The 14,094-nt window shown below is 37.2% G+C and overlaps 1 protein-coding gene across 1 annotated transcript in view; it reads left to right on the top strand.

Moving 5' to 3' along the window:
- Positions 1–262: 262 nt before the first annotated feature.
- Positions 263–14,094, top strand: part of LOC113484421 (uncharacterized protein F13E9.13, mitochondrial-like) — a 40,838-nt gene continuing 27,006 nt past the window's right edge. The window contains exons 1-2 of the mRNA XM_026856803.1: positions 263–346; positions 7,592–7,772. Of these exons, the coding sequence (XP_026712604.1) occupies positions 7,613–7,772 (160 nt within the window). The 5' untranslated portion in view covers positions 263–346; positions 7,592–7,612. The remainder of the gene's footprint in view (positions 347–7,591; positions 7,773–14,094) is intronic.

The raw sequence follows: 14,094 nt of genomic DNA on the forward strand, positions 1-14,094 counted from the left end.
CTGGTGCAATAAGAGATTATAGCAGGTATTCCTTAAGTCTGTGAGTTAGATTTAGGAGCTGAATTTTTACAGCAGATTTGTCAAGTTCAGCTAAAGAAAGAGATGCCACCAAGGCATGTCACAAGGAGATAACGGCAGCCCTCTAGCAAGTTTACCCTCTTTCTCCCTATTTCAGTATGCCTGTGGTTACTCTACCTGAAAGCTGTTACTGTATGTGGTTTTGGTTTGTGCATGCCCTGGGGTAAGCAGCATCATTCTTGCAGGGACACCAAGAAATTCCCTTCCATTGACCCAGATCACTGATCAAGCTTGTCAAGAGGCAGAAGCTTACAAGGATGCTGGAGTTGTAAGTTTTGGTTTCCTTCTTCCTATGGCAGCATTTACACAAAGTTGTTTCTCCATAGCCAATATTTTAAGTTGAGTCTATAATTCATCAAAAGCATCTTAAAACGCACTGTTTAGGAAGATGCCTAAAACCACATTTTTTATTTCAAATGGTAAGTAGGCCTTCTAGAGTACAAACCCTAAAATAAATATACATGCACCCAAAACAATTGAAAAAGCTTAGGTTCGAACCATGCAATTCAAGTTGCTTCAGTTGAATTACCATCAATTTAAGAATTTCTAAGAATCAAATCTTAAGCGGGGAAAAAAAAAAAAAAAAAAAGGAAAATTGACTGCAACACAGATAGATAGCTGCTGGCGTGTTAGATACCTGGCTGTATCCAGTCTGACAAGCCATGGTATTTTTAGCTCTGTCCAGTGCTCCAGTTTCACAGTCATGCAGTAATGCCATGTGTACAGCCAAGGCACTGCATGCATACCTCAGTCACTTGTAGTGTGCAGGATCACCCCACATTTGCTTTCGTACCAAAACAGCACCAATCATTCAAGGACTAAAGAAAAAAGCTTAGGCCCTTTTCTGCCCTCTTTAACCCTTCTATCCTAACCCCAGGCAGCAAGCATGCCTGATTTGCACATATAGAGGAGAAGGCCCAAAAGGCCAGTCTCAGCCAGAGGCAAGAAGAGGCAGGTACTACTGACTGAATTGCCATTGGACCTAAAGTGGTGTCGTAATCTCCATAGGTCAGTAGATTTTAAGAGGGTGTATGTCCTTTTGAAAGGTCAGATATGTTTTAAAAATTTGATTGCACCTTGTCTTCAGGTGTTGATGTGCTTTTTCTTTGACCTGCCTACAGTATTATGTGCGTTTTCCGGCACGGTAAGGTGGTGTCCTAATGTCTGAGGTTTGAAAATGTCTTAAATGATCAAGTAGTCACTGCTCTGAGCTGCTGTTTTCTGCAAAATTTTAATAACAAGTCAGTTGAAACCTTTTTAATGGCATAAATTAGAATGGTACTTTACAGACTGAAACAAATTGAATATAAGATCTTAGTCTAAATTATAGAAGACCATGGTCAAAATGCAAAACAAGTCACACAAAGTAGGTTATGGGCAGAGCACTATGAAGTCTAAATTAGGAAAAAATCCCAAGAACAGAATTGTTGGAAGGATAAACAGCAGTGCAGAAGAATGATGTTTACATAGGTGGACTTCAGTTCCTGTGAACCAGACAAGCATGCGCAAGATGTCCACCCAGTTAGAATAATCTTTAACTGCATGTTGTACAGAATGAGTAAGATTTCTTCCTTTTCATGCTTCTTGAAAGAACAGGTGTGCAGTAGCTCTGTATTCTGTACTGTGACTTTATATTTTGTCTTTACAGTTACAGTATCAACATGAGGTATAACGTGATTTGATCTACAGCAGAGGAGTGGCAAGTCTCTGTCTTCCTGTGTTAGAGGAAGTGGTTACACAAGTGATCTATAACGGGTAAAACCATTGCCCCACATTCTAGTGCATGTTTACCCATTTCCCTTATATTCTAATTACACATTGAAACTTTTAGCAGCAGGGAGAAAACACCAAGTATGCCTAAAAGTGAGGAAGGGTACTGAAGCAGTTCAGTTTCACTGCTGACATGCACAAAGCTGAAACAGTTTTTAGACAAGCTTTAATATCAGTATTAACACAAAATTTTAATTTGGGTTTTATACTTTACTGTCTTTTCAACAGTTGTAATAAATTCCGCTATTCCAGGTCTAACTGGTTTACCTTTTCTCCTATTGCATTGCAGTCTCTGCTCTAGAATATATTTTTAAACGTACCTCTCAGGTAGACAGATGAGGTGAATGCAGTAATTTCTCTACACATTTGGAAAAATTCAGGGCTTAAAGTTACGCTTAGTCTGTTTCCCATAGAAGTCACAAGAACATCAGTATACATTCCACACCAATCTTCATTCTAAATGTCTGTACACAACAGTGTTACAGCAGTATGGCAAACAAATCCTTTATTAATGCCATGAAGGCCAGAGATAACCGTGAGAGCGTCCATAAATACCAGTATGGTTGTCTTAACACTTTCTGCAGTTCACTTGTTGGGTTTTTCCTGGTACTTTAAGAGAAATGCAAGTTGTCATGATAGATGCTGCAGAAACTTTCTGGCTTTTGCACCGAGGTCACCACTCTTCCACACTAACTCTCCTGCTTCTGTAATGGGAATATATGTGGGTTTCCCCATCAGTAGTCCAAATGAACCGTTAAACTCTGTTTTTCTTGTGGAAGAAGAGCTAGAAAGTGAAAGGTTTTTTCCATGGATGCTTCTAGTGACAGTGTTTCCAAATGCTGCCAACAGTAGCCTTTAAGAAGATGTGTAACCATTTTGCTGATACTAGATACTTACATATTGTTTCAAGTTGCTTGAATTGGTGTTAACATTTAAAAATAAATATGGTCTTGCTCACTCAATATGCATTGCACTTGAAGTAAATCCTAGTATATTTAGAAAAGGTGACTTGTTTGGCACATTAGCAGCTTAACATAATAAATATAAAAGATTTGTGATATTAGAGCACAGTAATGAAAACAAGTGAGCGCTCAGTCAGGAAGCCATCTGTGCTCAAAATGTATATGCTTTGTACTTGTGTGTTGCTAAACAATTAAATTCCCTAGACAAGATTTTTATAAGCAGCAAGCTCTGAGGCATTATGATCCCTCCAATTTGTATCTGCTTTTGTTTAAAAAAATGCAAAATACATTTTCAAGTTAACTTTTATTCATTTCTTTCAGCCTGGGTTATGCTTACTTTGTAGCCACAGAATAGAGCACAAACTTCCTATAGTTTCCTTGATGTTGATCACTTTACTAGTAGTTACTGTTATATAGCTGTGGTTACTTGAATAGCTGACATTAGAGATGGCTAGAGATAGAGAAGTAAAACTATTTCTTAAAAAAAAATAAAAATCCCCAAGTTAAAGCTACATTGACTTGCAGATATTATGGTGCTTCTTGCCACACAAAATTTTAGGTTTCCTTCTTCTACCAGTGCTGTCTCTGGAGATGCATTCATTGCTATTCTGATCCTCCCAACACTTCTTTTGTCTCTGTACTTGGGAGTACATGTTTTACACTGATGTTTTTGAAAAATGCAAAGTTTCAAGTCTGTTACTCTTATAACTATGATTATAGTTGGAATATACATTGCTTAGAGTTTAATAACAGTTGAGACCAAATAAACTAGTATTTCTGCATAGAAACATATAGATAGTTATCAAATTACAGAGGTTAACATTTCAAGTCTTAGCTATATTACTACCTCTTATGGTATATGCAGAACATAAGATACCTACTTTCATATATTAAGGCAGTAATTGCTTGCTCTGGAGATAGAGGTTTTAAAGAAATTAGGGAGGAATTAAAGCGAGCTGTGCCTAGAAACAGCAAATAAATGCTCTACCAAAGCACCTGATTTCCTTTATAAGGTGCATATGACAGTGATGGTGGGAAAGGCTATTATCTTAGTGCATACTTGAGCCTATATAATAACAGGTATGGTAAAAAACCTCTCTTTCCTCCTGTAGGAAAGAGTAGTTGTTTTAAGCCTGCAAAGGTTTGTATTAGCATGTATGTGTCTGTAGGTAGAGCCTTTCTGTTAGGGGAAACACTGGGGTTAAAGTTGCCCTAGGTAAAGGTTATATTAGGTAGATGCTGAGTTAAAGCTTGTATGATTGTTCTACCTGTTGTGGCTTATAGTGTTGTGACTATTTTTGAGGCTTTTCTACTGTGATATGTGTGCATGCAGCTGAAGTGTTTTAAGAGGTCATTTCTGTAAGTGGAATAAAGCTAAGGAAATTATTTTTCTATTTAATCAGAGAGCTATTTGAATGACCTGTTCTTCAATAGCTAACTGTGATACAGGAGGCACTTTGCACATACGTAGTACTCCAGAAGTCATTCAGACTAGAAAGGAGTTATATTGTTTGAGAATTACTTTTATAATAAGGCTATTATATATAAGCAACACTTAAATGATCTTAGTATTCAGTGGAAAAGGAACACAAAAGGTATTTGCTAGAGTTTTCTCTCATACTATCTAAATAAATTCTGCTTTAGAGGGTATAATACAGTAGTTGTTCCCATAGACTTCTAAACTATAATCTTAAATTCCAAGAACTTTAATGTAAGTGTTTTCTTTCCACCATTTTAATTAGCTGTCTGATAGTACTGAAGTCTGTTTTATATACATATCAATTCAGTAAACACAGAAATCTGTGGTGTTATATTTTTATATAAAATATGAAAGAAAGCTTTGAGTTAACGCATGTGTAATTCAGCTCTCTTGCAGAGCATATGTTGTTCATTTTTGATTAAACAAAACATAATATGCGAAAGAACATAGTCTATTGGATGGTACCAAAAGAATAACACGTTATTAAAGTAATAACAAAAATATTCACTGTAACTGGACCTTGAGGCCATAGGAAGAGACAACTGCTAGAAAGTGAATATAGTCAGTTTAAGGCAGAAGAGAGAAATGTTGGAATCCTCCCATATGCCTGCATTTTGAACTAGAATTCAATCAGATACTTTTCACGCACAGTAGTATGGCTAGGGTTTTTAATTAATTTAAAAATTAATTAATTTGTTAATGTATCTAATGGAATAATTTGCTTTATGCAAATCCCAAGCTGTCAGACTAGTAGCAACTCACGGAAAGCTCGCTTTCACTGTTGAATTCCTGTGGAATTCTGCCAGCCTATTCTCCTCCTTTTTTGGCTGCTAGGGTGGCTCTTCAGGAGCAGAGCAGCTGAAGACCCCTTCTCAGATGCCTTTCATAGAATACCAGGTTGAAAGACACATCAAGGATCACCTGGTCCAACCTTTCTTGGCAAAAGCACTGTCTAGATAAGATGGTACAGCACCTTGTCCAGCTGAATCTTAGAAGTGTCCAATGTTAGGGAATCCACCACTTCTCTGGTGAGATTATTCCCGTGACTGATTGTTCTTACTGTGAAAAATTTTCCTCTCTGCTTTATTCCTGTGTCTCCTATTGAGGCTGATTCTTGATTGCCTGAAAGCCTGGGGCTTCTGATTTGCAGACCCTAGCTCCTTGCCTCTAGGATAAGCTTGGTGTTTCCCAGGTATCCAGGTTTTGGTGAAGTCTGCCAGTGAGAGCATTCTTGAGCCAAGGACCAAGGGCTTTCTGGTTTTGAAGGTTCATTGCATTTTTTGAGTTTGTTTTGTTTCATTAAAATATTATAGTTCTACATTAATTCCACATATTACTACTGACCAACTTTGTGTTCTTGCTTAGACTAACCTAATATATTTACGTTTACAGAGGGCAAAAGGCTAAGGTACCAACTTTTTGTTGGTACCACACAGGATTCAGTAGTTGTGTCTGAGGTACAAGACCATTTGGTCAGTTCAGGTTTATTAGAACAGTCCTGACCTCATTCAGAGAAACTGACTTAAAAGTTTGTGGGTTTTTTTCATTTCTGAAAATGCTGTGGATTTTCTGAGGGCTGGTTGTCATCTTTGTAATACAGCTATCTCCTATCACAGCTAGAGTGTGGATGTTAAATTATACATAGAACTGGACGTAGAAACAAAGTCAAGGAGATATTTTGTTTAGTTGTCATATTTGGTTTTCCTTTGCTTAGTTGAGGTTTTCTTGGACTGAAATTCTGTAACGAAATATGCTGATGAATGGCACCAAATAGTGAGTAGGTCTAATGTTGGGTGCTCACAATATTGGATCACTTTTTCCATTAATAATAGGTTGTGTCCTTTTGGTTTTAAGGTAGCATGATGTATGATGTATTTTGTGTATTTAAATACTAGGCTGTAAGTCATTTGGAAAAGGCAGCTGTACCCTGGTATGCTGAATGTAGGTGGGTCATGTGTTTGGACTGACCATATTATTCCACTGGATTATTTCCATTCTCCCTTCTCCTCATCCTCCACGTTAGGTGTTCATTTATGATGTTTGTGGTTTGGCCTGTAATTCAGCCATTAAATGCTGACTGCATTTTATATACTGTCTTTCTTTTACTGCCAAAAGGGCTTTTGCACTACAACAAAGATTAAAGAAGTGTTACGTTTTTGGTTTTTTTTTAAAAGGAAACCTTTTTTCCCCCTTCCTGTTTTTCTACATTATTATTAACCAAACTTCGTTGTATAATGTGTAGTTGTATTTTTTCCTCAAATGTTCTTTATATTCTGCTTCAGTTACAATATCTTTGAAATGTAAAGCTCTCATTTTAAAGGATTAAAATGTGTGATAAAACTCCAGAGAGAGTGAAATTTATTTCTATATATACAATTAATTTACCTGTTCAACTTTTTGCACTTTTAGGTTGAAGCAGATGAGAAATTTCTAGCTTCTTCCAACATTCCCACTGCAAATGCAAAACATCAGGCTTGAAATATGTTTCAAGGCTATACTTTTATTCTTGTTATTAGTCCTTGACAAAATTATATATGACTTGCAGTTGTTGAAAACTTTCTGATATATACTGTACAATGATTGGAAAAGTACAAGGTATCAGATAATGTACAAAGATTTTCAGTAAATCGTATAAATTACATCAGCAGAGTATTTTATCATCACTCCAATGTTTGCTAAGATTATGCCCATGGTGGAGTGAGAGGTACAGTAGATAACAAATAGCAGTATCTTCCTTCAAGTAATTCTGAATCCACAATGGGAGAAATATCAATAGTTAATACTATGGTATTAGGCACACTGCAAATAGGCACAATAATAGTCAAACAAAAAATTCCTTTATTTATCCAAAATAACAATTATTTTCTGACGTTAATTGAATTGAAAATTGCATTGATTATCTATAAATCCTCCGTTATCCAAACATTCTCAATATCCTGTATTTCACTTGGATAATTGAAGTTTGACTTTACACTATTTTTAATGAGGTTTAAGATTTAACTCATTCGCCTATAGTTCACATTTTAGGATGGATCAAAGGAAACCAAGTTGATGAATCTATAATTAAAATCACATTTATTTCTCTTCATTATTTCCCTACAAATACCATGCTGTTGATGAAAGCACTTTTATAAGTGCTTGTATGCATCAACACAATTTACTTTAGATAATCCTTCCTTTGAAGGAAAACCTTTAAACTCTTGTGTCTTTTAATACAAAACTGCATAATGGTAAATTAGCCAGGTTTTTAAAATTCCTCTTTTTTTCCCAGTTTAATCATATTTCTTTATAATCTCCACAGGATGGCTTGATAGTAGAAAACATGCATGATCTTCCTTACGTGGTGTGTCCTGGGCCTGAAGTAACTGCAGCAATGACAGTTGTTAGTGCTGCAGTGAGACGAACCTGCCCCCATCTCACGCTGGGTGTCCAGATCCTGTGTGCTGCAAATCAACAGGCGATAGCAGTTGCTCTTGCTGCAGGTAATAGAAATGACTCATCAGTTATTACCGTTGTTTGCTATGGCATTTACTCTCTGCAAATTGTGCATTGTACTAACATAGATACCATGAAAAATGAGACATGAAAAGCTCACTGTACCCTGAAAAGGCAGAAATTAGATTTTGAGAAAGATGCCTCCTTGATTGTAATAGATGATACTTGCACACTGCTTCAGTTGGAGGCAGCTAAAAATCCCAAGGCCACTCTGCAGCTTTCTGGGTGAAACCTGTCTAAATATAATGATTAGTTTAAACCTACTCATGTCTAAAAGCCACCTTTGGTCTAACTCTATTTACTTCAGTTAAATTATATTTGAGGATCAATTTAACCCACTGTGGTTAAGCATCCTGTTTCAGCATCTAATTATATTTTGTTGCTACTACTGTTATCCATTAAAACTAAGTTTTCATTGCCTTTTTTTAATGAATGGATGGAATGAAGCTTTTTATATAATAACAAAAAATAGAGTGTACAGCTAGTGAAACTATTTAAAATTAAATTGCATTTTTGGGAATTAAATACAAATTAATCTATCTTTATCACATGAATCTTAGACTTGCTAACCTTTCTGCTCCTACTGCTTGCTGAAGCAATTTTAGTTTTTCAAGTTATGTTCCATGATTTAAAGATGGAGGCTGGTTTAATACAGAAGACTTGTACTTCCTAAATACTTCATAAATTGAGGGCTAATGCCTGTTTTTGCCCAAATTGCATATGTGATTACGGTAAGGTTGCACATTTTTGAATGTACAAATTTTATAAACAGGCAGAATTTCATAGGAATTAAAAACTAAAAGATGCTGGCGTTAATTGAAAATCATACTTCAGGTAAAATAATGTAGGCTAACTTATTTGCAGTGACAGTTTTAATTATGTTGATCATGTTCTAAAAGTCTTAAATTCCTTTTTTCTTGGAGGAATTCTTGTTAGTAGATGTGTTTTGAACATATTTCTTTTGGGTGCTTTAAAACCAGAAGTTGCCGTTTCCAAGGTATCTAGCTACTTGACAAACTGACAAAACCTGATTTTTATTGCTGCAGTAGAACATATATGAAAACCTGAAATAAAAGCGCTAACAGAATCCAGTTTTAGTTTTTAGGGATTGTATGCATGTAGGATAGTTGGAGTACACAGGCGTTTGCAAAAATATTTACACATTTTTAAAAGCAGTAGTCAAACTGTTAGTGAGTTATGCATCCTTTGAGGAGTGAAATTGATCACTAAATAAGGGATATAGTGTGGGAACAGTGTATTTCTCTTACTTCTCAGCAATTATTAATGAGGTAGAGAATTCCTGGAGGGCTTGGGTTTTGCTCAGCTCTACTACTATTCTGTACTATTTGCTCTGTAACTGGAGAACACCAGCTAGGAAGGGCCTGTGTTTAATGCATTTCATTGCACTTCTCTAAAAATTACTGTCTGAAGTTCACTGAACAGGAAAGCGAAAAGAAAATCACTTTAAGCAAAACCATAGGAAAGTGAGTGCTGCTGTGTAGGTAGCAAATGTTTGAGTAGTTTTTCCCTGGCAACTTAGTAGTGACTTTAATGTCAATACAGTGTTAATAGGTGGCTATTAATAAAGCAAGCCCTTTCTTGCTTTCAATACAAAAAATACTTGCTGGTGTTTCAGTTAAAAGCATATGTAGCATCTCCTGCTACTATGTAGTCATTTCACTTTCCCTGTGGAAGCTCCTGTCTTTGGTAGAAATAGCTGTTCTGAAGAGAGCTGCACAGGGAAATTCTAAGTGGTCTCTAGGTGAAAGTAATGATTTTATTTTGTAAAGGGGGTAACAAGTCAGCAGGTTTATGGTGTGACTAGAAGGAGCTCAACATCAGCAATGTGTGGTTATGTTAATAAATATGTTGTGGGTAGCCAAATAGTAACAGATTAAATCACGGAATTTTCTTAGCATATTGACAAGGTATTGGATAAATCTGAAAATAACAGTAATAGATCAGGGGATGAGGCATCTGAGAAAGTTGAGAATTTTTAAAATTTTATTTTGGTTCTATAGGAAACATTTATTTATCCAATTAGGCACCTAAAGGAAGGAATGCCAACAAAAGCATGTTCATGCAGGATACTTCAGCAAAGGTAGGGGGCAATGGTAGGAAAACAGTGGGGGATCTTGAAGAAAAAGGGAACTGCTGTGTCTCCACTCTTTTGACAGAAATAAGCAGTTCCTCATGTTACCATAAAACAACTATTGAGCCAAAACAGTTGTTACCAACATCCTCCCAGCTTCAAAAGGTTATTGCAGACTGTTAGCCAGTGCTGAATGCTCCTGGTTCAGGCACCGACCGGTCCACCCCAGCGGGCTGAAGGAGGCGGTTGCCCAAGGGCATCCATCCGGCAGGCCATGGTATCTCCCTGCCTGCAGGGCCCGTGTTCCCCCTCTGTCTGCCCCATGCTGAAATCTGCCGGATTTTCCTCCCTTCCTAAGGGCGGGTATGGCAATGTTAGCCCACTCAAAAGTCAGTGTCCTTATATACACAGATAGTGGGGCAAAATCATATTCTGCTGCTCAATTTTGTACTCTTCTAATGTAGGCATTTTAATATGAAATACAGTGTTGTCCCCAAGGAACCGCAGGCCACAGAACACAGATGCAGAGTAGTAGAGTTTTGTATTTATATTTTTGACTGGAAGCCATCTTAATCTCAAATACTTATTCTCAGAAAAACAACCCTTCTTAATAGTTCATTTTAATGACATCCTCCAAAGGCTGTATTATCTTCCTTCTTTTCTAAAATGCTCTTTGTGGAGAAGCAAGTCAGAATTTGTTTGCTAGGCTTACTGTTCAGTTGGTTCATTATTAACAGGTGTACCGTGTGGTTTTTAGAGGTGTATAATTTCCTGTTTGTAGTTTCTGATTTAATTAACTACATCTGCTTGAGGTTGAAACAAAATGATGTATATAAGTAGGTTCTATGAGCATTTGTAGAGGAGATAAAAATACAAATGCTCCCTTACTTATTTTTGTTTAGCAAATATTACTGGTAATCATTTCTCAGTGCTCAGGAATGTCCACAATATGTTTACTAAGTCTGGGTCAGATTTAGGTATAGTGTTTGGTTTTCCTTATTTATCAGCGTGCCTTGCTTCCTGAAGTTAACCATGTGTTAATTTAATGTAATCATGTTGCATGATGTTATCGACTTTCAAATTTCATGGCTTTTCTTTTATTGAAAGTTTGCTAATTATGAAGCACTATTCATATTATAAGGGACTGTTGTGTCTAAAGGAATTGCCCAAAAGCCCTCAGCTGATATTTGCATTTTTCCTTGCATTAGTGAGATGTTCTGCTTGGCTCTAATCTATCAGTGTAGATAGTGTAGATCTTTGCAGAGGAGATGCAGAGCTTTTATAATACAGGGAGTATATGCTGGTGATAGTGCCTTTATTATTTTGCATATTCCGCATGCTCTCCATTACCAACATGTAGCAGTGATTGAGAAGAAATAAATAACTGGCCCATCATTAACCTAATGGAGACAAAGTTAATGGTGAGAAGAAGGAATTCAAGAAAAATGGCCATTGTGAAATACTGGCCCGGCCATCTGCTGATCTCTGAGGCATAAATAGTCCCCATAGCTGTATCTCTGTAGCAATGCACAGAAACACTTCTGATATTCCAGGTACCCCTCCCTGCTGCATCCTGACTCCACAGGGTGGAAAACCTTAGTATATGGGCCAGAGGCAAGTTATGCTCTTGTGTTGTGGCCACAGCTTCAGTCTGGGTGCCTAGGAGCAAGGACTGTAGGGGCTACTGTAGAGTGGAGCTTCCCTACACATGGGTGAGCCTGTGTTACACTTGTCATGAATCAGGGCTTAGTTTTTATCTTCTCTCAACTCATAAATTTAGAATAGAATAGTTCAGTTGGAAGGGACTTAGAGTAATCATTTAGTCCAACTCCATCTCCTCTTGACTGTGAAACTGCCCTTTTTTCCTGTAAGGATCATGTTACTGAAATCCCATTTTTGAAATAGTCTTCATCAATGATAATGACACAGTTGGTAGCTGATTAAGTGAGGCTTCATATCAGAAAATATCCCAGGTACCCAGATATCTCCATGTCTTTTGTAAACACAGCTTTGCTGTCTGAGAGTATTGCTTCCCCTCACCCACAATCAGAGATATTTTCCACAGTATTTCACTTTCTACAGCCCATGACACTGTTTAAGGCGGTATAAAATTGAGCAGAATTGTGTACTGCTTTTTTGTTTTTCTTTTTAGCTGTCACCATATTAATGCTGTGTTGGTAGGGTGGCAGCTAAGCTGAGAACTGCAGCCACAGGGGCTGTGGAGCAAGGCAGTGAGCACTGGGGGCCCTGCTGGAGACGCTTGTCCCAGTCCTGCAATTCATGCTGAGAACGGAAGGAGATGCTGCAAAATAATGTCCTGAATAGTAAAGGGTCTTCACAGCATGGAGATTGTTTGACTAGCATCAATAGCAGACAAAGTCAGTGCTACTCTGAATTTTCATTTTCAGCACAAAATCAGTCTTTCAGATTATTTCTGAATTAGAAAGGTAAGAGGAGCTGGGAGCCAGGTTTTACTGCACATAAAAAAAAAAAAAGGTACCACCAGTAAAGTTACCTGCGGCATCTTGCCTTTGTATAAAGGGCCTGAAGTCCAAAATTCAGCAGCAACCAGGAGCTGCCGCCTTGCAGAGGCCAGATCCCATTTCTATGAAAGCAGTAAATCCTAGCTCCCAGCTCCTTTTGACTTTAACTGAAGGAAGGAGCATACCTGAGAAAGGGCTTCTTGGATAAAGTAGAATTACTATTTCCTCCATCAATTCAGTCTTGCAATATTTTCTCACCCAGCAAAAGTGTTTCAGTCTGTCATTTTTTTTTTTCTTTTAGTCATAAATTATCATAGGAAGGAAAGTAAAAAACCAAAACTTTTCTCTACAACTGATAGACTTTCACATCTGTTTAGGTAAAGCTGTTTAAATAGGATTAAAGTAAGTGCAGTAACACTAACTTCTGAGAAAGAGACAAGCTCTGGTTCCTTGAGTAGGCCTTGCAGCTGCTGTTGCTTGATTCCATGATCTTAATATACTCTTGAAGTTCTGTTTATTAGGCTTCATTGGAAATTTCCTGTTCTTGTCTTCTAGTGAGATTACAAAATTTTTTTTCTTCCCATATAAGTCAGAAATGGGACTGCCTATTAACTATTCAACGGTTATTACTTTTCAACTTGCCAAATGTGAAAGTAAGCAATAGTATCATTCTCACAGTTTTATGAGCGTAAAAATGAATTCATTAGCGGAATCTGATTATGGCCTCATAAAACAGAAGGGTAATGATTTGGTGCCTGCACCTATTACACTTGGTTAAAATTTGTATTTTCATAGTCCCCAAAAAAACAGATAGAGTGCGGCCTTGTTAAACTAAGTACAATCCTAATGTTTAGCAGAAAGTCTTAAATTATTAAGTTAAGGAAATGCAAACCAAGCATCTACAAACATCTAAGTAGTGACTTCAATAAATGAAATTACTCAATGAATAGCCCCTGTCCTGAGTTAGATATTATGATTGCTGTGAAAATGTAACATATCTTTACATTCATTGATAGTCTTATGATTAGAGACGTATTTTTTCTCATTTAACTCTGAATTGTACTGTAAACTTGGGTGATTTAAATAGAACCTATAGCTTTTGTTCCTGGATGCAGAAATCTCTATCTAGCTTTGCACTGTGTTTATTACCCAATGCCTACTAGCACCTGTAACTATACTTGTAGTACGCTCTTCTCTTTGGGTTCTGAGAATATTCCATGCTTTTCACCCACTAATCTCAAGACACAGGACAGCTTGCAATTGATTCGGCATCCATCTGTGATGTTTCTTGTTAGCTGGAGTCTGTGTTGCTAAGCAATACAGGCTCTTCTCTATCAGGCATAAGATTCTGTTTCTGCAACTTCAGGGCTTTTGGAATGAAACTGAAATTTTGAAATAAACAGGCACCTTGTCATTTGGTAAATACATTTTAAAGATCATTTATGTTTATATGGTGAGGCCTCTGTTGCCTAAGCAGTTCTCTGGTGGGTGGGACTGTTCTTGATGGCTGCTTTCACATGTATTGGCTTCCTTGGTATGATGTCAGCTCCAATTAAACATGCAGCTGACTCCAGAGCTGGAGCAACAGCAGAGCTCCAGAAGGGCTTGGAAGAGACCTCTAAAGAAAACTGGAAGAACAGCAAAAGCTGCACAAGATTATTGCAGAGCTTTGACACGTATGTTAAGTGACAGGTGAAATAAACTTCAAGGCTGTGAAAGACAGGAGATGAGGGG

This window comes from Athene cunicularia, assembly GCF_003259725.1.
Source record: "Athene cunicularia isolate RWA chromosome 11 unlocalized genomic scaffold, athCun1 chr11_part1, whole genome shotgun sequence".
NCBI lineage: Eukaryota > Metazoa > Chordata > Aves > Strigiformes > Strigidae > Athene > Athene cunicularia.